Raw genomic sequence first — 26,428 nt, 5'->3', positions numbered from 1 at the left:
ACACCAGCTGGAGGACCCACACAACAAAAAAAGTGCAGTATTTCCAAAGACAATGAAGAGGACCAAGAAAAAAATGAGTTAGAGGAAGTGTCTACCTCTAGCACCCAGAGAGAATCATGGGTGTGGCAGTTCTTTAGCACTGTTGGGAATGAACCAAAGGCTAAAGCTCCAAAAGTGAAATGCACTGAGTGCAACTTTGTACTCAGTCGCGGACTACGTGGACATTACAGGACCTCCATGTGCCGCGACACCAAATCCAACTACCGCAACGCTCTCAGAAAGATTGTTCCTTTCTTAGCAAGTAGTAAGCTGTCTTCCTCCACATCATCTTCAACCAATACTGAAACCACACAGCCTATTTCTGTGGGACAAAATCCCACCAGCTACCTTGCAAGCAATAAGAGGCAACAGTTCTCTGTATATACTACAACACAACACTCTGCAGGGGGAAGCAATTTCGACATGCGTTTGAAGCTGTAATCAAGGAGCATGAGAAACACTGGCCACTACCTTAGAAGAGACACACACACACACACACACACACACCTGTCCTGCAAACATTTTATTTTTTTTGAACAACAAAAGAAAGGTTCCTTTAGGAACCACCTTTCACAATTAAAAAAAATAGAACTAAAGAAAATCTTATAGACTCCATTTACTTTACATTTCTCAGTAAAGTACATAGACTCAATACGTTTTTCCAACATTTCCATTAGCATTTTGTGTTATGCTAATGGGAATAATGTGACATTCTTCCCCCGTTCCAGGGACCGGAACGGGGGAGAACAGCCCGGCAGCCTAAGTTATAGGCCCAAGAGAAGTGTGTGTGTGTGTGCGGCCTGATGGCTGCGGGCTTCGGCGTGTTATAAATAAATGAGGACTCCGGACCATTATCCTACATTGCAGCCCCTGCAATGGGGGATAAAGGCCATTAACACCCCTGGCTCCCAAAGTGGGAACCCAGGGTGCCTGTGGCGTCCAGCTGTAGGAAGGAAAATCTTTTTCCAAGATGGCCACCATGGAAAGAGAAGGGCGGCGCCGTACAGAGCCCCTATTCCCTTTCCATGGCAGCCTTCAGAAGGCAAAGTCAGAACCATATGATCATATTACCACAAGCACATTTTTTTGCCCTTTCAAACCTATTCTACTTTCAAATAACTTTACCACATAGCCGGACCCAGGTGGACATGGCCACTTTAACACAATTTTCTCATCCCTCGCAGTCATGGGCCAGTAGCCAGACTGTCCGGTCATGACCTTATACCATGACCCGGACAATGTGGCCGCTGCCCATGGCCACAGGTTATACCTCAGTCACCAAAGGCATATCACAATTTTTTGTACCTACATTATGACAATTGTCAAAAAATAAAACACTGGGACATTTGCAAAACCATGCTTTAAGGTCCTTGCCAATGCACCTTACACGAGTTTGCTTGAAATCCACCCAGGTTTTATTTTTTCAAAAGTGTCAAATTGTATGTACATACAATAGTCATATAACTTAAGCCCCACTTGACAAAATCCATTCAGTCTTTACACAAACATTGAAGGTTGTGTCTATAATCTTTCTGAAAACCTTTGTCCACATTCAAAAAATGACAACTAAGTTTTAAGCCATCTAAAAATGTTGCGACCCCCCCATCCCAATCTAATTTAGCCCCCTCTTCAGAAAATCCCAAACTTTAGAAAAACATTTATATCTAGATTTAAATTTGTTTTTGCAAACTTTTGTGCAGATTCGGCAAATGGCACTACATTTATAAGCCTTTATAATATTTTGGAACCCCGCCTCTAAATGTGTTCCCTCTTGACAAAACTGCTCCATACTTTCCAAAACCATTCAGAATCAAGTCTACAATAAAATTCCAAAATGTCATGCAGTGTCATCAAGCGGCGCCAAAGTCATAAGCCATCCAAGAGCTGCTATTCACCAACCCTGTAATGCAAAAACAGGCACAGATGCCCCCGAACATCTTGTTCGCCAACATCACAGGACTGCTCCTCGAATATCCGGACTGTTCGCAGACTCCCAGGGGTGAAAAACACCTGTTTTTTGGCTTCTTACCACCATATCCCATCCCCTTCTCATCACCCCTCACCTTCCCAAAGATTAAGCTTGACAAGTGCAATGTTGTGTTTTTTTATATGTTTCTATCGCGATGTCCGCGGACACCGGCGGATGTCCACGAATTATGGCAGGCGTTTCCAAAAAAATCTGATTCACTTCACGCGTTTCACAATCCAATCAGTGGACGCGTCCGATGTCCGCGGACATCACGGCACCCTCAGGGCCTATCAGATGCCTGTCCACGGACCGCACAGGCAAAATAGGTGAGCAAAGCGGAACCAGATATCACCAATTTCTTTGAACCTAATATTTGGTCCTTAAATTCTTTCCATTATATCTATGTAAAAAAAATGGTGGACCGCCCCTATAACTCATTTTTAGCCTACTGCACAGTGCACCACATAGGATTTTGAGGTGTGAGTATTTTACTAATTTTTAAACGGAGTAAATGTAATTTCAAGAGTAAAAAAAAAAAAGTCTCCTTTTCAAGAGAGTAAAATGTATGCGACATCCAGCCGACATGTGCAAAACCTGTATGGAAATTATTACCAGGTGGCAGCTTTCTGCACTGTTAATGTTAAAGGGTATTTGTACTGCACACCGTCACCACTCGAGTGGTCCACAGACGCTCTGGTGGATTGGAAGAGCCTAGGAAGGTTAGTAGGATTGAGTGGGAGAAAGGCAAGAGAGCAGTGATGTGCTGTTGGCAACCTCAGTTCGGTTGCACCGTTCGCTGAGCTTGGGTGTGCTTTTCGGTTGGGAGACGTTGTGTGAGGCTATGTGTAGTATATTTTGGTTTTGCAGCGTGGTGAAGTGTGTGCGGTTTGTTGTGCATTCGAGCTATGGTTGTGTTTAGTTAGAGTTTGAGGGGTGTATGCAGAGGGGTGAGATTGTTTAGTTGGTTGGATAGTGGCATCGCGGTTTAGAATTTACATGCTAATCTTTACAATCCTGTCTAGATGTGGCGCAATGCTAATCTTTACAGTTCTATCTAGATGTGATGCGAGCCGACTTCACAATTCTGTCTATGGAACTATTATTACCTAATGGTATGCCAATATTATTATACAACAGTGCAGCGAGGCAAGGATGCCATGCTAAACTCTATACCTAATCTCATGGTCAAATTCTTATTTATATAGCGATTTTGGCAAAGCGCTGTACATAGAACATATTTATCACAATCACCAAACCGAAGTTGGTATTCCTTTAACGACCTAGAAAGGAGGAAAGGCTCAGTTAGCCTTGCCGGGTTTCGAATATGTAACCTACAGATCACGCACAGATCTCGCAATGAGTGCTCAACCGGCTGAGCTATCTTATTGGCTAACATCCTTCAAAGGTCGTTAAAAGGAGTATAGACTGAGATCTAATCATCACAGTGCCTAGATGTTGGACGGACCATGCACAAAGTGCTACATAAAGTTAAATACCCATCTGGATTATCACAGGGACAGGTTTTGCAGAGTTTCCATTTCAATTACAAATGTAACTTTCATTTGTTTGATTTTGAACAGCGCTTTCACTTCCTGGAGAGTCAGGTTTTAATTGTAGTCTTGAAGATTTGAGAGGCTAGAATACCTGTGATTGGTGTAATGACAATCACTCACTGTTGAGAAAGTACTCTGCAGTCACTGTCCATTTATAGTAATGTACCCCACTCAGTGCAAGGTTGAATGGATATAAACTAGACCTAAACGTAAGGACACTTGCGTCGCTTGCACACCACTGTACTGAATAACAGTCAATAGCTCAATCCGTATAAATGAATATCGACGAATATTAAGAACACAGCAAGGTCATAAAGTCCGATATATTGAATACAAAAAGTACAAAGCAAAATTCAGCTCAATGAGTTTTGTGTATAACCCTTCATAAGTAGCAAATAACATAATTCTTCTTCAGATACTTAATGTATTGATCTACAAAGTTAATAATTATTTGCATGCATCCATCCATCTTCTCATCTTCGTGGACTTGTACAAATGTCTGTCTCGTTATTTTAATTGGTATTACACAGGTTTAAACCAGGCTATGAAGTAGGCAGAAGTCAGGAATGCTTATCTGGGGGCGGACCACTAATGACCTCAACCCAAGCAGGCCAACCACCGGAGGAATACCATTGCATTTCGGTGCTGGACTGCCCCTGGGCAGGACAAAGACTGATATGCAAATGGATATTTCCCATCTGTGAAAGGCACAGTGAGAAAAAGCAGTGGCTGCGAACTCTCAAGTGGTTAATAACCACTGAACAGGTTATCAAGCCTTGTTCTATCGAGAGAGGGGCGCCCGCTACCTTTGCACACCGGAGGAAGGAGTGCACGTTTTGTTCATACAGCAGGTTTATTGGACAATTGTCCGGGGAGCAGTTAAATGGCGCTGTAGAACCAAACTAAACCAAACCTCAACAAACCACACATGTTGACACCTTATATACATTTTTGCAACAGTGAAAACACTCAGATACTTTATTACAATCCGTCTGCCACATGTGATCGGACAAAGACCTCTTCAAAGGAATCCCATCTTTCTCAGATTCCTACATTTTCATTGGTAACCGTTCTCAACTACCATCTTCAAATTGTATTCATAGCATACACCTTCTTGGGATTCATCCAGGTTAAGTCAGGACAACCAGTTAAACATTTTTATGCAAACATAATTGATTACTAGCAGTAACTTGCCTAACCCCTTTTAATCTTAACTCATAATTGCACATGGTTCACATAAATACATCAAGCGATATGAAGAAGGCTGGGTAGACAAGTTCTCTTTGAATTGATAATTATCTTGTTCCCTGGCCACCATTGGAACGTTCTAATCCAAATAACTGCAATTTCATCAAATACAGCACATCTAAAAATACAATTGAAACTCCTGGCTTTCAATCATTTTAACCTCAAGCATTGATTCACCCTATGGTTTATTACTGATAAGAACAAATAGCGAAAACTCTGTCAAGCTCCCATGCATTCAAGAGATTACATCTGCTTTCTGCGATACTGATAAGACCATAAAGCCAATGGCCCGCTCCTTTAACTAAGCTGACCATCACGAAGGTCGAAGTTACTTCTTGAACTATATCTGGCCTCTGAAACTCCACAGAACCAGTTTCTCAAAGTTCACCTTCAGAAAAACCCAGACGGCCGTGTTTGAATCCATTTCTAAAAAAGCCCACTACATTTAGATTTAGCAATTCTCTGTGTATTTCTATCAGTGTGCATGCATGTTTAATAACTCATTTATTTTCTTCACAGTGGGTTCTCTATGACCAGTTTTCTTCCTTGCATGCACCTTAAAACCCCCCCCTTTCTCTCAGTTTCCATGTACTTCAGAGCACCCCATGTGTGAATTGTGTTCATGTACATTTAGTGGTTTTAAAACGCTATCTTTCTGCATACGTAGAAATGTACTATGCATCAGTTCTAAACAAAAAGTAACATATCCCATTCACATTTAACTATATGGGATACATATGAAATTGTAACATCGTCCCCGGTTTGCCACAACCCTAGTCTCATCTGGCGCGTGCGAGAAAAACCCCTCTTGATTGCGGTGAACTTTCCTGACCCCCCCCAACAGTTAAAGACATGAGAGTTTGTGTAATCCGACTTGTCATTTTCAAGGAAAGGTCAGCTTTTCCTAGATTGCAATGCATATATATATACTCAAACTATATAGCTATTCGACATTTATCAATACAGTTAGAAGAGAATTGAAGTCATAGCAAATTCCTTTGCTAGTTTGAAGGGATGGAGGTGGAATTCATTTCGTGTTGGCACTTTGTTTTTTATTAACTTCGAGAAATGGAACCAGCAGTAAGTTACTCACTGCAGTGACTACTGTACTCCTAACCCACAGTCCCTCTTACCCCCATAGATATTGTCCCTATGTGAGCAACTTTAACTTACTCTTTCTAAAGTCCAAGTAAGGGCTTCATAAAACTATACATCTGAGGAAGCACATAAATCCACTGTTAGCATAAGGCTGTACCACCACACTGGCGCTAGGGGGCCTATGGCTGCTTGAGGAAGCTAATATTCATTCTGCTTTACAAGCTGTAGAGCGGAACAAGGTACTTTAAAGAGCCATAGGCCCTCACCAACACCATCAGATAATTGAGAAGACCAGACTATTGTTTTCAGATCAAGGGAAGGCCAAGTGACGCCCAACTATTTGGCCTTCCCTTGATATGAAAATAATTGTGTTTCAAAGTTTAGTCTGTGGGGCTAGCACTTGGTCGTTGGGTGAGAGCCCAGCCCCAGCTGAACGGTGTCATAAATATGAAAATCTTACCCAACACCTTCTAGTCGAACCTTGCATCTGTCGGAGGCAGTGTCTAGTGCCTACAAAACCTGAGGCATGGACTAGTAGGCAGCACTACAAATGATTTCTAGTGGGTCATGCCTCTGGAATGCTACGGATGACATTTTGGCAGAACTAAACGTGCATAAAGGCTCTTAAGCACTGGATGCCGCCGATTCTTGCAGTCTTCTATAATGTACAACACCACCACCCTACTGATACCTTTTGCTTCCTGGATACTAATGGAAGCCCCATAAGTGATGAACAGTCTAAGACCTGAAGGACTTTGTATACTATAGGTCAAATATCACAGCTCTTGCCACATCTGTTATGTAAGGCTCTTTGTGATTCATCGCAAGGATCCGAGAAAAAAAAGGGTGGGAGACTATCAGGTTGAAATAGAATTCGGTCACTACCATATAAGAACATGAAGGCTAGGTGTGCAGGTTCTTTGCAGCTGGGCGCTTGCAGCTCCACAATGGCAGATGCCACGAAATAAATCTGTATTCCAGAAGATAAAGCTTATGACCGTAGAGGCCATACGATAGAAATGTTTATGCATGAGGGAAACTACGTTCAAGTCCCGCTAGGGACTAGGCTGTCTAAATGGTGGATATAATCTGGTGAGACTACAAATGCCTCTGGATGACACGATTCTAGTTTCATCCTTAATGTAGACAGGCTCGAAACAAAGGTCAGAATGTTGTCCAGAGAGGGATAAAGCCGATTAGGTCCTCTAACCAGTGACAAACATGTTTGCAGTTACTGCAATATAGCATTCTTAGTGTCCTTTAGAACCACTTGAACAATGGACATGTTTTCATCAGTGAATCCCAAGTGCCCATAGACAAGGTCCTAAGGCACCAGAGAGCTAATTTAAGAGATTGAAGGAGGGATAGATCCTCCCGCTACCTGAGATGATTCAGGATAAGAGGAGGGGCCCGGATAGGACAGATCAACCTGTAAAAGTATCAACAAAAAATCTTGTCTGTGTGGAAAGTAATTCCAGACATTTCCCAATGACCTGTTCTGGAATTGGGGGAGGGGACTTTGAGCATGCTGCAGTATGCATTCTTTTATGATTGGCTATTTGTCACTACCCTGAGGGAGTGCTTTTTAAAGAGGCAGTCTGTGTTATGCTATAACTCTAGAGAATGGGGAATGGGGAATGATACACAGTGCCACTTTGTAGTGTATATTTTGAAAGGTTTCTGGAATGACTGTTACTGGTAGCTCATATCCCTCCTTTTTACAGACTTCTAGAATATCCCAGTAAATAGAACAAGGATTCCATCAAAGCACATGAAAATGGGAAAGTGAATATTTTACATTGAAAAGGATGCTGCCCTGACACATCTGTTTAACATCACACTGCTTTTATCAGTGAGACCATGCCATGCCCATCCATAGTCAGATTGTGCTCCAGCAGAAGAGAGCATTATCCCTGAATGACAGGCTGCGTCACACCAGATCTGGGAAATCAACAGAAGCTTTACTTTCAGCCGCACAGGAAAACGCTTGACTTTTGTGCTACAAAATGTCAAAATAAACCCTTCAAAACAAAAACTCTCTCTGCGCATAGGTCAATTTCAGTGGACCTTTGCCTTGAACATACTGCTGTGTGAGTGAAACTGACTAGGGCTGAAAAACAATATTGGGAACTCAGATGGAAGAGAAAAACCGAATTGAGAGGGACATCCCAGCAGACTTCACCACGTGTCAAAATGTGCTTTTGCAAATAAGAAAAATGCCCGTTTTAAAAGTGCCCTGTCCTTGCCTAGCAATGTAAAGGGGATTTTGCTGGGAAACATATATGGGATGTTTTATTTCAACAGGCTTGCTTCTGATTCAGAACAAAATAAAAAAAGAAATAATTGCATTGGCTGGTCTGGGAAATCAGCCCAAACAGGTTTTCTGCCATGGCTCAAGGGACTGTTGGGTGCCGACAACAGGAGTACCCTACCTCAAGAGAAGCCACAGTAGATTCTGGGACACCTCCGTGTTAATTATGCCCTTTGAAACTTTGAATGGACCAGGAGGCAGAATATCACACGCTCGTCAGACTTCAGTCTGTGCTCAGGGTTGACAATAGATTCTGGGACGCCTACGTGTGAAAACTGAAGCAACACCTCCCCGCAACTTCTACTGGGGAGCTTCAATGCCAACTCCAGAGCAGCCTTGTAAGCTATGCCCTTATTTGGTAGACAATACTGGCCATCTGTCTGAAAAGACTATTTTATTAATAAACTGAAGACTTATCTCTGAAACAGGACTTCGCAGGAATGTAAATGTTTAACAGTTTAAATGTAATTTTTGTGGCTTTTAAACAAGATGTGGTAGCCTTCACTGGCATATTGTGGACAGAAATGGCAGATAATTAGATATTCTGTGGAATGTGTATATGATGCCACTTTGAAATTCAATATTCACATGCCTTATGACAATATATACACATGTATAAAGTTATAGAATGTTAGGTAAAGTAATTTCATTGAAAATGATGAAAAACTATTAGATGGACAAAACAAAGTCCTACAAACTGGAGAGTTGGACTGCCATGCTGTGTGTGAAATATGTAATCTGCCTATGTAATTTTGCCAAAATGCCACAACTGTACAAATGTGTGATTTAAGTTAAGATTGATTTTTGGCAAAAAGGACTGTGCAATGGCATTTCACCTCATAAAACAACCCCCTACCCTGAGTCCCCTCCTGGAGTAGGCGACCAACATACGCTGGCCTATCCTGTTCTTGGGGCTAGGTCTAGCTTAGTTCTGTCCAACAATAAACCCGGCGATGTCACCCGCTTTTATATGAGGGGTGGGAGCTCACAGGGACAAGACTCTCTCCTGAATTTCCAGAGCCTGCGTATCCAGACATTCCAGATCCACCTTTGCAAGATTCCAGACTACTGCCAGCCAGGCCAAAGCATAGCTGACCCCATCCCAGCAAAGCCATTGATCCAGAAATCCCACAAAAATCCCAACAAGGGGAATAGCTGTGGTACCCTTTTGGGAGCATCCGGTGACCAGACCGGCTTTTTGCCCACTATCTGCATGCCCACTGTACCCTTGACATCCAGTGACCAGACTTGCCCAGCTGTCTTTTTGCCAGAAGAGTCCGCCGTGCGGTGACCAGAGCCTTGAGCCCAGAAACCCGCCTGGCTGTCCCAAATCCCAAACTCAAGTGCGGATTGTGAGTATTTTCCCATCCCATAGCCTATCCCATGTTGACCCTTTGTCTTTATCCTATTTTCTAAGTAATCCTATTCATACCCTGATAACTTGTCTAAAACTGTTCTAATTCTCTGTGCATCCTGACCTAGTGTTACCGCCATCCTTTCATTCACCCCATCTTGTAACTCCTTAGCAATATTTTGAATAATTTAATTTCCATATAGAGACACGCGGCGTGAAGGGGGTTAATTCAGCCGCTTAACCTGTTCCATGGGCAGCGATATCTTCTTGATAATATAGTTTAAGTAAAACTTGCCCATTCTTTCCAAACCAATTTTTTTCATCTGAACTGCTTTTATTTTACCAAAACCGAATGTTTTACCATGAAGATCTCATCCAATGATTCAGCTATAGTTACTCTTTCACTTCTATATGGTCCCTGTGATGTGCATCTGTCACCCAGCCTAAAAAACGCATTCCGATTCGGTGCATTTCACCCGTTTTTAAAAAAAAACTTTGACATTTAAAACTGCAAAAAAGCGTGAATTGCAACTTTTCAACGTGAAAATTTGACTGCACTGTGCTTTTTGAACTGTATGCCCTTTGCTGATACCTTGCCTTGTAATTGCCAGTGATATTACATCCCTGATACTGTGATAAAACATATGTACATCATTATTTAACCACACGTATAATTGTCAAATTCCGAGTGTCATTTTATGCCATTGCAAAGGGTTTTGTGAGGGGAAGGTGAGATTTTAATTCTATTTGCTGACTCATATCCAGGACTCCCTGCTGCTTCTTTCTATCCACTCGGAAGTCGATTAATTGGGGTTTGAGGGGACATTGCAGGGTGAAATCCTATCTCGGGTGCTATTTATCCTAATTGAAAAAGTGCTCCTATTCATTTGTGCTTTGGATATGTTCTTGAAGGTTAACCAAGTGTATTTCAGTAGTTTTCATTGTAATTATCACCCCATTGGTGATTGCTGCCCAATATAAAAATTGTGTGATTTACTTTGTAATTAAAATATTGTATTCCCCCAACCGACCTGGTTCATGGCCCATTGTGACCAGGGGTATTTGTAAAAGGGGGTGTGAGACAGGTTGGGTGCTAGCTCAAATCGAATTAGTTGAAAATAAAGAAAAAGTATTCTAATTGAGCGCTACATCCTAGGCTAAGGGCAAGAGTCCTGATCCGGTGTGTGACGCCCGTTTGGAATCCTTTACATAAGCGTATCTACTTTTCTGATCTTCACAATCAATCTGCCTTTCAAACCCTTGTACGCTGTCTCTATCCTGCCACTCCTGACCACTGTCTTAACTCTAGTTTGTCTGCTCTTGACTTCACCCATTTCGTCTCATCGAAGGTTCTCCCTCTTCATCAAAACATTGAAGCCTCCCTTCTTCCAGGCTCATCATCGCCTTTTCCTATTCTTTCTCTCACTTTGCTTCTATCTCCAACACTGATGTTCTTCTCTTACTTAATAAGGCCCACCGTATTACTTCTCCCACCGATCCAATTCCCTCTGCTCTATACCCAGTCTATCCCCTTCTAATACCTTATCATGTCTCTTTAATGCCAGCCTCTCGACGTCTGTCTTTCCTGTCTCCTTTAAAAGCATGCAACTATCATTCCCATTTTTAAAAAACCCACAGCTAATCCTCAGATTGTCTCCAATTTCCGCCCTCTCTCTCTAAACTCCTTGAGTGTCTTGTGTATTCTCAGATCCCATCTTTTGTCACTGATCTCTCTCTTCTTCCTCAATTTCAAATCTGGCTTTCGTCCTGTACACTCTTCTGAAACTGCTCAGATTTCTGTTCTCAATTCCCTTCTCACAGCTCGATATGTCTCATTCTTCTTGATTCATCTGCTGCATTTGACACCGTGGATCACTCCTTGCTTCTGTCTTCGCTCTCTTCCTTTGGTCTTAAGGGTTCTGTTCGATCTTTGCTTAGCTCTCATCTCTCTAATCAGACTTTTTCTGTCTCATGGGCAGGCAAAACCTGTACATCTCTCCCTCTTGACCATCGGGTACCCCAAGGGTCAGTCCTAGGCCCTTTCTCTTCTCAGTGTACATTTCACAACTCGCAGCTATTATCTCCTCCTTTGGTCTCTCCCATCACTTCTATGCAGATGATACACCGCTTTTTCTATCTTTCTCCTCCTTTTCTGCTGAAATCCACCACACCCTCACAGCCCGTCTCACCGCTATTAAGTGTTGGACGTCTTCTCACTTCCTCACCCTTAATGTGGGTAAGACTGAGGTTCTGTTCTTCCCTGCCAAAACTCTTCCCCCCCCATAACCCTGCCCTGTTCGTTTCCTTCCCTCCCTCCAATCTCTACCACTGCTCGTAATCTTGGTCTCATCTTTGACTCAAATTTTTCCGTCTCTCATCACATTTCTCTCTCCTCGAGTTCTTGTCGTTTTCACCTTCATAACATCTGTAAAACTCGCCCCTTCCTCACTTTCCAGTCATCTAAACTCCCAATTTCCTCACTGATTTTGTGTTCTTCTACTCTCTTTGCTCTTCCAAACTCTTGTCTTGCCCCACTAAAGTCAGTCATTAACGCTTCTATTCATTCTTTTTATCTTCTTTCCTATCAAGACTATTTCTGCCTCTCTTGCCACATTTGGTTGGCTTCCTTTCCATTCTCAAGTCAAATTTCACTTTCTTTGTCTTGTTTTTAAATCCCTCTATGGACCTACGCCCAATTATCTCTGTGCTTTTATCTTTCTATATGCCGACCCGCTCTCTTCGGTCCTGTGGTTCCTCGTCCTCCATGTGCCCAGTCCCGCTTCCGATCCTTTCAGGTTCTTGCTCATCTCAACTGGAATGCCCTCCCACTCTCACTTTGATCTATCACTGTTTATTCTCTCTTCTGTGCTTCCCTGAAAACCTATCTTCTTCCACATCCCTGAATGTGTGCTGTCTGGATTGGATTACTTTATTGTCTAATCATTTTTCATTGTACCGTTTTCTGTTTTAAATGTTCAGCACTTTGGATTAAGGTGCTTTATAAAACAAAATACAATAATACAAAAATGTTAGTGTTAGGTTATTCTTTTTACCAGAGTGTGTATGAAATTTGAATGGAACAAAGACATTGCTTTTGGCTAAATTTCACAGAGGCTCCACAAATACTTAAAGCCTGCGGCAGTATGGCCTAAAGAGGCAAAGGAATTCACAAAATGAAAAGCACAAAGTGTTATGAAACTGTATATTAATCAAACTAAATAGTGCTCTTTAATTACCAATTGTCACACCTAGGACAGGCTTGCTGCCTTAATTCATTCCAATTTAAAGGAATGTTTTGAAAAAAAGGGTTCCTTCCTGGCACCTCCCGATTGCAGCCATTAGCCTTCATGTGCATATAGGTCAAAAATCGAATTTGAAAACATTGGGGCAGTATTGTGGGAGACTCTTGAGAATACAAACTGTAGTGGCTGTCAGTAAATGAATTCACTTCAGGGAGGTGCACCCAATATGTATGATAATCTATAATTAAAGGTATTCTTGTTACAAGATGTCAGTGTGATGTATGTTTATGTTATAAGACATCTAGCACAAAGTAAATTAACCCCCCAGACTTGCAAGCAAATAGCTGCTTGGATCAGTGAAGCCAGCCACTATTTCAGAAACTTAAAGACATCCTATTCCGTCACACCAATGTTCCTTTCCCTTTATGTGTTTGAATTAACCTTGGCTGTGCATCTCTCATTCACCTGCTGCGATTTATGTTCCTTTCTTATCCAGCTGTAAACACACACTGACGGCATTAAGACTTCAAAAGGGATGAAAAAAAAATACCTAACTAAATTGACAGTCCCTCTCTGCTTCAAAGGCACTGGCACACGCTCTAGGCTACAGACCACTCCATTTCTGATACGGACACTCCGATACTAGTGAAGAAAGTAAAAACTCCAAGAGTCTTACAAGGAGACAATGATCAATTTTCAGATTTCTTAAACAGTAACGTTTGTGATGTTCCTTAGTTATCGCTTCATAAAGAGAACATGAAATTCCAGCGCAATAGAAGCATACTTTACACCATGATCCGCAACCTTTGGGTCGCCCGATGTTTTGGGCTGCGACTCCCATCAACCCATTCCATTGATTATGCAGCCTAGGACTGATGGAAGTTGTAGTCCAAAACATCTGGAGAGCCAAAGGTTGCAGACCCCCGCTTAACACAATGTTGTACGGTGCTGTGCATCTCTAATGCCAGGTGTGCCAAGCCCCTCAATATTGGAACACGCACTGCACATTTTGCTTTCTTCCAATTGTCTATTTTGGGATGAAAATCTGGATAGATCGAGATTCAAATCTGCAGCTTTTAGCACCTTCAGCATTAAACTATAACAATCCTAAGCACATCCCTTATGTTGAGCGTGCTCACTAGGACAATCTTATCCAGCATACAGCAGCTGCACATTATGCACTTTATTAGAACAATCACCCACTCCTCCTGGAAAGCACACAAGAAAACCGGTCATGCAGGTCAGTCCTGGTGGATTCCTTTATTGAGAAGAAGCACGCCCCAGAAGCAGATTATCATATTGAAAGGTTACTTCATCTTCATGCAAGTCACATATATCACTATTGATAGTATCATTTTAATATTCATCGCTGGTCAAGTTAAGATTTTAGTGAACAAGAGGAACCAACATGTGATCAATAGTTTCTGGGGATTTTAATGATGTTTAGTTGGGACATGATTGCCTATCAATAGAATATTCTCCTAGAGCGGGCTGGATCACGATTAAGGGGTACACCCAGCCTCCCCTTAAGTACGAGGGAGGGTGAACTGCCCAGTGCCTTAAGTTGATACGCAGCTCCAAGTCAGTCACCTGGTATATTCAGGACATGTGGTAATGCTGCCTCTTTGCTGAAACATTGCAATCATTTGTAACAAATAAATACACAAAACAGAACATGTATTGCATTACTTACAATTTTGAGAGCAGGCAGATCGTATATGTAGCACACTAAATCAGTGCATGCCGGTGGCCTTCCTGCCAAAAGCACAGAATATCGAATGGTCCCTACCTTCATTTTCAGTGTTGGCTGGGACAGGGTCGACCCCGAATGGATGCCAAGGTTGAAGGTCATCTACGTTGTATTCGCCATCTACTGGAAGACGTTCTGCGGTTGTCTTAGTCTCAGTCAGTGATGGCATAAGGGCATCGTTGCCGTAGCTGATCCTGGGCTCACTGATCATATTTGCCAGGACATCATCAGAGTAATTCTGTTCTTTTTGAAGTAGTTCATCTACAAAAAGGAAGAAACCTCAATTATCCACCAAATCATTAAAAGAGGAGCAAATGAGCCACCTGCAGTAAAATGTGCACATCACTAGGATTGGACTATTTTGTCAATATTGCTGGACTTTGAAACCACCCTCTAGACAGGATTTTAACAGGTGTTCAGAGAAATAACTGCAAGTCTTTGCGCATCTCATTTTTGCCATTGTTTAAGTGGGTCTACTGAATATAATCTACTGGGATGTTGTTGTAAACTATAGCACAAGAGGAAAATATTTGACAGAACAAAGTGCAGAGGCTATTTTAAGAAAAGAACAAGCGGAGTAATGTCAAAGCAATGGCAACAAATTAAAAAAAGTTCAGGAACAATTCATAACAGTATAGGATAGACCAATAATGCATCTTTTGAAACACCCATGTTCTACTAAAGTCAGTGACTTTCGTTCTCGCCACTTAACGAAGTTGAACAGGTTTTTTCCAAAATTCTGCCATAGGGAATATAAACTCTTAACATTAATTTCGGCGAAAGGGAGACCATTTTAATAGGAGCAGAAAATGGAAATGATGGCCGTTCGTAAAAAGGTGACTGCTGCTTTCCCTCAATAAGACATCAGGGCCCCAACCTTTCTTTTTGCCATTCTTTTGAACCCCTCCTAAATCTGGAGGTATTTGAAGCCTTTTTGCTCCACTGACCCACCATGCTCAATCTGTTTTGAGGGCACTGATCAGTCCCTACGGCTAACCGTTCAGTAAGTTCTTGGTTTATGTTCCTGCACACATCACCTTCAGTGCAGCGACACGGTCTCCCTGTAACTTTGTTTTTAGCTATGTGCATGAGGTTTTCAGGATGGGATGATGGTAGAGGATACTTTTAGTCTTGTGCACTTTTGCATTTTACCGCTTAATGCAATATAGAGCGCCGTATACTTTTAAACAATAATGACACAAGATTTCTCCCCGTTCTTTGGTTTTTGACCTTTTTCCTGCCCTGCAGCAGTTAGATTTACCATTTATGGTAACCCCTTTGCCAGGGAAAGCTCCAGCGTTTGCAGGCAAACAAAGTCTGTGTGTGCTTGCATGTTGGGGGCTAGGCCTGTTGCTGGGCAGATGCACTGGCTAGAGGCTGTCCAGGATTGAACAGCCTTTGCCAGTTTCAATGGTGCAGATCCCCGACATTGGTGGGCTGGGGGTAACGAGCCTGAATCCTGGATCAGATCATTGTTGGAGACAAGACCCCCTACGAAGGAGAGCAGCCCGATGAAGACCCGGAATGCATCGCTGTAAGATTGCCAGCTGCCCTTTCTTCATCTACCCAGTGAAGCTCAGTCTCTGGTGGGAACAAGGACTGAAACCACTGCTCGAAGAAGCGGCCACTGTAAGTTCTCAGAACATTCTTGGTACCATCCAGTGATCTATCCAGATGTCAACCTGGGCTACTTCACTGCACTAGCGGCTATCCCAAATTAAGCCTTGGGACTCTCCTGAAGTTGTTGCTCTCCCCTAAGAGGCGCATTGCAGAACAAGCTTCTTTGTTCTCGACACAAGGGTCCTCTTATGCCATTTTGTCCAAGTGACCATCGCTGCTTGCCATCTGTGTTGTGTCCTGGGGGTCTTCTGAGGTGGTCACCCGAGTGTTGGTTCATGAAGTTGATGTGTCCTCCGTGTCCAGCTGTCCATAATACAGTCCATCGGAGCACAGAACTAGCCAGACCCAATAACCTGACGTCTGAAGGGACGTGTGCACCCAGTACCAACGCACAAATCCAGAAGGCCCAGCACTTTCAGGAACTTCTACGCTAGTCACATGGTGAATCAGAGTACAGGGGGTGCATAAACATACCTGGGTTCTATAGGAGTAAAGATCTAGTTCTAGGTCTCCCCTAAAGTGGTTGAACTGGGAGAGGGTCTTTTAAAGAATTTTTTTTAACAGCACCTTGAAACATTTAAACTACTTGTTCAACTTCCTAAAAGACTCATAGCTCCCCTTTCTTCTATCTAGGTGAGAGCTTTCTAAGGTTAGAAACTTAGTTCTAAGGTTTTGTATGTTTTCCCAACTTCGTTCTGTAAACCCATTTGTTCTTAAAGTCTTGTTTACTTAGCTGGTTCACTATTCACTTACTTCACTACACTAAATTACCTTGAATAGTTTAAAAGCAAGGTGTTAGTGCACTTAACAGGTGATTGTGCGTGTCTGTATATCAGTAGTGAATTTTTTAGTGCTGTGTGTTAAGGAGAATTCTCATTTCTGTGCTAATTCCTTTCAACCATATAGACCGCCCAGCACTTTTGCTGTACTTTAGGACTTTTTAATTTTAACCCTGGATTGATTGAGACCTGAGACTCGTGTGTTTTGACCCGATTTGATTGTGCGTTTTCACTGTTTTTGGAGTCCGACAAACTCCATAGGCATCTTTTTGTATGGTGACGCACAGCACATTCAGTGCAGTGTCACAGAGAAATCCTTTTAGATTTCTCATAAGGTTTAAATGTTACCAAGAATGGTAAAGTGAAATTGACTTTACTTACCTTTTCTCTTTGTAGGTCCAGCACACACCATCTCATGTTGAGTGCTGGTGTGCTGGGGTGGGGGGGCAGGAAGGTGGGGGAAGGGCGGCAGGTTACCTAGTAACCCCTTATCCTACATTCTCATGTAACATTTATATGTTACCCTCCATACTTTAGATGGCTGGTGGCAGTGGTTTAATTTTCCTACCATTGTGCTTTTCTACCGCAGCTGCAGTACAGCACCCACGCGTTACCATTTCGTCAAAATGGCCCCAGTCTTCTTTTTTTGCCATTTTCTGTTTGTGAGGTGTTTCTTGGGTTTTACCCTGTGCGTCGAGTCAGATTTTAGCCCATTTTGCCTTTGGCGGGCTTCAGCCCTGAAGCCCACCTCTGGCCCCAGTGTGTCTGGAAAGGCAGGATGTGCGAGAGGTTCCCGAAACTCCCCTGTCCCTTGTCTCTCGGTGTTAGGCAAGATTGTGTGCAGTACCATTTGGGTGACTACAGCAACCTTGATGACCTAGCATTAGGAACCCAACCAATGGTATAAGTCTGTACTACACAGGTTGGTAGTGTGGCTGAGCAGCCAGGCTTATCTGAAGAGGGGTCAATGTGAGCAGTAGGGGTGTAACAGAGTTTCACAACGACAGTTATTCAAATAAACACTGATACTCAAGGTTTCTTGATTAAACAATTAATTTAACAGCCAGTTATATAAGCCTTCTTCAGAAGGGAGCAAAACATGTAACATTTATAATATACTTCAAAACACAGTCTTCGTGTCTCTAAATCAGACGATACCCATTGGGGATGGCACACAGACACTTCCTATGCCCTCAGGTGACTTAAAATAGCTAGGAAACTGGGGACATAAATGTATCACTGGTACATTTAGAGTAATACAGAGTTTGGTGCAAAGGTTAGATGAGGGACTAAAACAAAGGTTAACAAATACTTCATAAACAGGCAAGTACTTTTTATAACCCTTCCAATGTCAAGTAAATGTAACCTTTTCATGGGGGAACTGTAAAAGGCACAGAGTCGAAGGTATGAAGAGTCTCTCAGGGAGCCAGGACAGCCATTGTTAGTTGAACAATGTCTAGGGGAGTTGGAGATCTTTTTTGCAGGCAAGTAAAAGTGTTGCACAATGTTTTTAGAAATGTTTATAGAAATAAGATTCACTTGAAGGGTTACATGCTGGGCGGCAACTCTGCAAGGTTAGCCAAGACAAGTCTCAACTGAGAGCAAGAAAGGCTACACCACAAGAGGCAATTTCTCTTCGACTTTACAGTACCTTTGGTTAAAAGAAATGGTTCCAGCTGGCTTCTGTTCCTGTACAGCTCTGTAGATCGTGTTGTTCCTGGGCCTCAGTCGTGGGGACAAGTGGGAGGATATCTGGGGACTCCTGTACTGCAATGGGAAGGTCAGCGGCAGCAATGGGCAAACTTCGATTCAGCGGACCTTCGGTGTTTCAGCCCCTCGTGTCCGGCAGCAAATAGCAACATAGCAGTTCTCGATACCACTTCAGACTTTCCTCGCATCTGGGGTCCAGCACTCTGTTGAGGTGGCTCAGCCTTGGTCAGTCCTGCTTCAGGGAAGTCTGGAGGATCTTCCTGGCGCTCAGGTCCGACTTAAAAGCAACGCACACAATCTGGTGATCCTCTCCCTGGTACTTCGGTTCCAGCAGCAGTGGAAGTACAGCCAGCTCTGAGGTGATGTCCAGACGGGCTTACTTTGGAGTTAATTGGCCCCACCCGCTCAAGGGGAGAAGTCGTCCATGCAGGGCTTCTTTAGTCGAGGTGAATTCAGAGCTTCAGCACAGCAGCAGGGCTTCACTGTAAAAACCATCGGTCCATGAGTTGCAGCAGGCATCTCTTCCAAGTTCTTCTTTGGATTCCTTCATCCAGTGGTTGACTGCCTTCCAAGCCAAAAAGCCTCGCCTTTTATGCAGGTTTCTCACATTCATTCCAGCCTAGCTGTCAATCACAGGATGGTGGTTGTACTTGCCGGATAGCCAGCCGGCCAATCACCTTTGGGTGCATTCCTGTAACCAAGGGGGAACAAGCACAGGGAGTTTTGGGCACCTCCCTCACTTCCTGCCCCTGCCAGACATTCTGGCGCCAGAGGCGAGCTTCACTTGTGAATCCTGCCAAAGACAAAACAAAGGGACCAAACCTGGTTTGTCGCACAGAGTAAATCTCAAGAAGGACCTTTCCGACAAATGGCGAAAAAAGAAGACTGGGACATTTTGACAAAATGGCATCCATGGGTGTCTTACTGCAGCTGAGAACGCAGCCCGCGTTAAAGACCCACAATGGTAGTAAAACGTAAACCACTGCCACCAGCCATTATTTGTGGAAAGAGTAACAAAAATGTTACATGGGAAACTAGACAAAGGGGATACCAAGTAATCCCTCCAGCACCCTATGGTAGGATAGTGTGTGCTGGGTCTAGAAAGTTACAAAATGCAAGTAAAGTCAATTTCACTTCACTGCTCTTGGAAACAGTAGTTTCACCAAGGGAAGGTATTTAAACCTTTGGGAAATCTGAAAGACTTCCCTGTGCCACTGCACTGAAAGTGCTGTGCGTCACAATTCAAAGATGATGCCTATGGAGTTTGTCAGACTCCAAAGTCAAAAGAAACGCAGAGTCCAAATCACAATAAAATTACATGAGAGGGTGAGAAAAAGGGCTCACTCTCTCCAGGTTAGAAATTAAAAGCCCTAAAGTCCAGCAAAAGAGCTGGGGGTCTCTAAGGTACAAGGGAATTAGCACATTTTTGAGAATTCTCCCTAACAACTATTAACGGGCTCACAAGCTAAACTACACAAACTGGACATTGCCTTCAATTCCTTCTCCATTGATGGCATTAACATCCCGGTCTCTAAAGGCATCAAGACTCTAGGAGTCCATCTAGACTCCTCCTTAACCCTGATGAAACAAGTGAATGCTGCAGCCTCGGATACAGCCTACACTTGTAAATTGATAAATGCCTGTAGGCCCTTCCTCTCATCAACAAGCTGCTCCACCCTAGCTAGAATGGTGGTCCTTTCCAAATTGGATTAGTGCAATTCACTCAACCTAGTAACTAGCAAAAGAAACCTAAACAAACTTCCGGTCTTGCAAACCAATGCCATCAGAGCAGCCTTCAACATTCCCTGCTCTCACCACATCTCTGAAACTAGACAATGCCGGCTGGCTGTATATCAAACAAATTCCCTCAAAACCTTGGCCCTTACTCATAAGTGCCTATCAAATTCTGCGCCTAAATATTTGCCATGCACAGTCACAAAAAAAATCAATCGTCCAGACCCACTAGATCAGCCCAACTACACTGCCTCAAAGTCCCTAGGCATAACCTCCAGAAATCTGAAGGTAGTATTTTCCCTTTTCTAGCGTCCAAACTCTGGAACTCAAAACCTACAGCCTTAAGAACTATACCTTCTTTTTGCCCAATTCAGGACAAGTGCCAAAAACTGGCTTTCCTCCTTAGAGACTAATTAACCCTCACTGACTTACTTCATCACTACTCACCGTTTGTATATAATGTCATGTACTTAATCCTGCTCATGCAATTTGTTAAATGATGTAAATAATATTGCGAAACAATGTGCCCAGATACCAGAGCGTTTGGCGTGCTACACAAATAAACACCTCTACACATGATACCTAATAAGTGTTGGTACCACCAGGCCGAGGTCAATGCTTGGGTAAGGAAGTGAGCAGTGGCTCTCTTGATGGCCGTGACCTTGATCTCCGAGGGAAAGACTCTCTCGGAGCACATATCCCAGATGAGGCCCAGGACGGTCACGCTCTGCACAGGCTTCAGCTGAGACTTGACGTTGATGGTAAACCCCAGGTCGTGGAGTGTATTCGTAAGTGCGAAGTAAGTGTGGATAACCACCTCTGGAGATCTCTCCCTGACGAGTCAGTCATCTAGGCAGGGGTAGACGTGGTGGCCCTGTACCATGAACATGGCTGCCACTGCATTCCTGAGCCTGGTAAATACCCTCGGGGCTGAGTTGAGGCCAAAGGGTAGCACCTTGTATTGGAAATGGCAGCCCATGATCGTGAAGCGCAGGAAGGAGCGATGTGGTTGCCAAATCGGGACGTGTAGATAAGTGTCCTTCAGATCCAGGGAGCACATCCAGTCTCCCTTGTTTAGTGTCCACAATGAGTGCTGGTGTAACCATCTTGAAGTTTTGAAGAGGGAGAGGTTGATGGTAGATCGGTCGAACACAAATCTCAGGCCAGCCTGGTTCTTTTGTATTGCGAAAATCCTGGAACAGAACCCCAATCCTCTCTGGGAGGCTGGGACTTCTTCCACTGCCTGGCTCTTGATGAGCAACTGAATTTCCGCCAACTGAGTTGCCGTCCCAATCTGCGGGAGTGGAGGGTTGGAGAGGGAGGGACCCGTAGGCGGTACCCAGAGGATACTACAGAGGATCCATTGGTCTGAAAGGTTCTGGCGCCAGAATTGCATGTGGAAGGCAAGCCTGCCCCCACCGGAGACACATGGACCCGAAGGGACACGCCATGCTTTCTTTTCCTCTGAGGCTGCTGCGGAGGAGGGGGGACTGGAAAAAACCTTGCTCTCCCCACTTTGTTTGCGCCGGTGCCGACTCAGAGCGGTCAGGCTGCCTTGACCCCAGTTTCTTGAAGTCCCGGCCTGCCCCTTGTTGAAGCGTTGTTGTGACTGGGTGTATGTCTTGGGCATGGCCTTTGTTAGGATAAAGACTTTGCCGTTTTCAAGCTGTTCTTTTTATCTAAATCCTCATCAGTGGAAGAGTGAAAAAGGTCACTACCCTCGAATGGAAGGTCCAATATGTGTTCCTGGACATCAGGGGTAGTAGCCCAAAGTCAGGCTGTCCTTCTCATGTCCATGGCGATGCATATGGCCCGGCCAGAGGTATCGATGTGGGCCACGTTGGACTCCATGATGTTCTGCGCTACAAGCTTGGCTTCTCCTACCCCCGCCTTGAAGCGTGCTTGGCTCTGCAACGCAAGTTCTGGAAGAAAGTCTGCCATTTCCTGCCAAAGCCTTAGGTTAATGGCTGCCAGCATGGCATCCGCGTTGGATTGACGCAGGTGCAGCGAGGCGTCGAGTACAGCTTCTTCCCGTACACCTCCAAGATCTTCTCCTTGCCTAGAAGCGCTGAAGGCGAGGTGGCCAAGGACGACTGAGGTTTAGAGTAGAGTGAGGATGTAGCAATGACCAAAGAGTGAGGTTGAAGGTGCGCCGACAGCATGAGTGGATCCCCCTCCATCTGTCGAAACTTGCCATTGAGATGCTGATGAGTTGGGCCGAGTGTGGCTTGAGCCACTTCCTTCTTGGCCATGGCAACAACATCTTTCTGCATCGGGATACCCATTCTGGTAAGGGGTCAAAGGGTGAGGACTTCTGCCAAGACCCCCTCCTCGGGCTGCTCGACCTCTGGGTGAGGAAGGCCCAAATAGACTGCCAAACTAGCAAGCTGTTCTTGGAAGGCCTTTGCTGATGACAGCGTGTCAGGGTCCTCCTCCTCTTCTGTGTCCACCAGGGTGTCCAGCTGGTCCAGAGCGGGTGAAGGCGTGCTGGGCACCGTGGGCTGCGGTGTGTAGAACAGAGCCGGAGGCTGCTGCAGAGGCTGGTGTGGAACAGCATGTACTGTGGGAGGAAGGGGAGACGGCTAGGGCAGCGGATGCTGAGCCAGCATCTTTGGCTCCGGAGCCATAGGAGGAATGACTATGGGCGCTGGTCGAGTGACTGGAGGGAGCAAGTCCCTGACTGCATCCCACAGGATGGCCCCCATCTGAGGGGTTCGCATCAGCACAAGGAACCTTTCGAAGAACTGGTCTTCGGAGGCTTAAGAGGTGGCAGGTGATATTGACTGAGTGGCTGGAGGCTGCTGGGGCCAGAGCGCACTCTGTCTTGGTTGCAGGGGGATCCTGCCCTCCGCTGCGGATAAACTGTAGGCCACGTAGCTGGTTGATACCAGTCCCACCTAGAAACTCGTTCTCACGCCTGCTCCGTTCCTAGGAGTGGAATCGGACGAGCGGTGGCCATTTTGTCATATGCGTGCCAAAGTTGTGGTGCTTGGCTCCCTGGGCCCGTCCTCCAAGACACTTGGCGGTGGAGCATGAGACCTACCCCTACACCTCAGGTCGGGGCCTGGAAGGCGGATTGCCCTTGACAGTGTCACTGGTAGTGCCGCGTGCAGGCACCCCCTCGGACTTTAGGCCATTACTAGGATGTTGCCCTCGGGCGTACACCCAGTAAGAGACCCTTGCGGTGCTTCAGCACTGCTTCTGGAAGGATCTACGGACTCCTCGGCCGTGAGGCCGGTAGCTGGACTCCTGCTTGGGCGATTCCTTGGGAAGGAGTCGCCCTTGCATGGTGCGATGGGAAAACAGCGGCCCTCCCTTGGGCCACAATCTCAGTTTAAGTCCTTTAAGTCCTCTGAAGGTGGCCTTTCGAAGGGCTCCCTCCACCTAGCAAGCATGTTCTTCAGTGCATGTGGAGTCAGGGCGTTGCACGCGGTACAACCTTCCCAGCTGTGGTCGGGGCCAAGGCAGCGGAGGCAAAGAGAGTGGGGGTCGGATGTGGGAAAGAGCCCCTCGTAGGCTGAACACCTGCTGAAGCCCGCTGAAGTCATGAGCCGGGGAGGAGCGTGGCGCCGGAGGACTAAGTACCTGATTGACAAAAGGAAGGCAAAAAGAAGTATCCGGGGAAGAGCGCGTGGTAATACATGGCCAAAGCCAAACCCAGGAGTGCTGGTGAAATTGTCCCTTTCCCGTCAACGTGGAAAAGGGGACTGAGGTGTGGCGCCAGTGGGTGGCGTCAGGGTAGCGCATGCTCCCAGGGCCGCACCCCTGCCGCCTCTAAGTTTTAAGGGGGTAAGAAGGTTTTTCTGGGGATAAAAATTTCTGTTTCCCGTCCCTAGGAAGGGATGCACATGCAGTATGGGGGGACGGGACGTAAGAGTACAGTAGTTACTCTAGGATAGCAAAACAAATCTCAGAGGAGGACTGAAAGGGTCTCCAGCAACTCTGCACAGAGGGTGCTGTAAAAGTAAAAAAGAGATGCCTTAAAAGAGATGGAGGAACAGACTGCATAAGAAAGCTGAAACACAGAACAGAGTTCCAAAAAGTCAAAGCACATTTGAATGAATGCGTGGAAAAATACTCCACCCAATCAGGATGTAAGCAAAAACGTACAAACGTCCAGCAAAAAGTGCTGGTGGTATCACTAGGAGGGGATGAAACATAAAATGACCCCCCTCCGCCCCCAGGAGTGGTACTGCTAATAGTGTTTGGTACTAATACCAACGTCATTTGGCCAAACTCATAATGAGGCGCAAAATCCCTTTGTTAAACTAAAAACACCTTCATTGTTTAAGTGCTGCACCATTGAACTCCATTTATTGAAATCGGGACCTAAAATGGACACTACTAAAATAAATAAAAAAAGAAGGGCAATGACATTTTCGGTAGGAAGGACGTCTCCCTCATTACTGAAATAGTAGATGGCCATGTGATTGGTTTCAATGATATTTAAGACTCTGCCCTTTCGGAGCGGTTATTGCAGCAGCTGACATTTGTAGTTTATGTAACCTTAAGAACCCCTGTTGAAGGCATTTCTAAAACTAATAACATTGTAGGTTCAAAGCCTTATTGCCTCAATCTCACTGCTGTGTTGTGGGTCAAGTGTTGGAATGCATCTTTTAAGAAATTGACAATACACAGATGCAGGCTTAAACTAAGACACTATCGCAGCTTTAAAGAGTTACACATGCCACCCACGCTATGGCATTTAATGCACCAATGCTGCAGAGTACCACTCCACAGCGTTTGAAGAGGACAAAAGGTGCAGGGAGACTGAAGGGGGCACACAGAAGGGATGAAAGCGACCAAGGAACGATACTGGGGTAGCGTAACTTTGAATGAACTGCCAATGTTCGCTGCATAGGAAAACAAGGAGCGAGCAGTATTGTGTTTTCACAGGCCCCGTGGACCTCCTAGTAACAGTGCCCCATACCTGAAGAGAAGACATGGACACGTCATGCTGTTACGGGCTCCCGGCGGCTAGTACTGCGCCACACGGGGTCCCCCTTTAATCAACGCGAATGCGCGGGCCTCGTGGCTCGCGCATGCGTTCGGGGAGCTATCACAGCAGATTGAATAATATTCCTAAATCCATAAATTATTACTAGCTGCCATTTCTTTATTACAGAGGTTGCTCCTCCATTGTTAGCATCAGTGAAGCCATATCATCTTTTTATGTCTGGTGCCTCAACATTTATTGGATCCGAGGACTAGCAGAGAACAGCTTAGATCATTTGCCTAAATATCTAAAGCAATTTCCCTCCAGATTCCACCGAAATAAATTCCTGCGTCTACGACTAAACATACCACACAAAAGAGGTGCTGTGGGTCAGACATTGAATAAAACAAGTGATACTTGTAGATTTTGTCAAGTGTCAGTAGACTCCTTAAAGCATTTAATAATGGAATGTGAGGAGTTGGTAGAAGTTCGTTCACTGTTTTTAGGAAAGTATGCTCCTGTAAATGAAAATGTAGATGACTGGTGGTGTAAGATGTTGTCTAGCATCAATGTTCATTTAACATATGCAGTGATTAATTTCCTGGAAAAGATTATACCAAATGAAGTAATGAAAACATCAGTAGAATAGGAAAACAAAGTGTTGCTTTTGCTGCATCATAATTATCTGTTTTCTTCTTTTCTGAGTTCTGTGTTTCGTGTTTTGTGATAAAAGTTTGAATAAACTGCAAATTACAAATACATTTTTTTTTAAAAAATCATCTTTTTATGTCTGGTGCCTCAACATTTAAAGCCCAACAATTAGAAACCTATTTAGACCATCATCATGACATACTGTATATTTTGCTTGTAGGTGAGTGAGCTAAATTGATTAAGCAAATGGATGAGGTTTAAATAAAAGTATGATCAACTCTGCAAACCAGAGGGAGTCAATAGCACATTGCCGGTCTATTTATTTTTAGAATTTTATTTTCAACATTTATTTCAGCGCACAAAGCGCTAGAGGTGCTAGTTGCAGAAAGTGCTTATGAAAGTGAGTTACAGGTAAATTGCATAAGCAGCACAAG

The 26,428-nt window shown here is 44.3% G+C and overlaps 1 protein-coding gene across 4 annotated transcripts in view; it reads right to left on the bottom strand.

Moving 5' to 3' along the window:
- The window catches only part of APP (amyloid beta precursor protein), a 682,213-nt gene that overhangs the window by 130,722 nt on the left and 525,063 nt on the right, over positions 1–26,428 (bottom strand). For all 4 annotated transcript variants that reach the window (XM_069636377.1, XM_069636379.1, XM_069636378.1 and 1 more), the window contains one exon: positions 14,604–14,825. In XM_069636377.1, the coding sequence (XP_069492478.1) occupies positions 14,604–14,825 (222 nt within the window). The remainder of the gene's footprint in view (positions 1–14,603; positions 14,826–26,428) is intronic.

Source organism: Ambystoma mexicanum, chromosome 7p (assembly GCF_040938575.1).
Source record: "Ambystoma mexicanum isolate Mex_15411 chromosome 7p, UKY_AmexF1_1, whole genome shotgun sequence".
Taxonomy (NCBI): domain Eukaryota; kingdom Metazoa; phylum Chordata; class Amphibia; order Caudata; family Ambystomatidae; genus Ambystoma; species Ambystoma mexicanum.
Note: the sequence above shows the minus strand (reverse complement) of the source record. Positions and strands in the feature narration are given on the sequence as shown.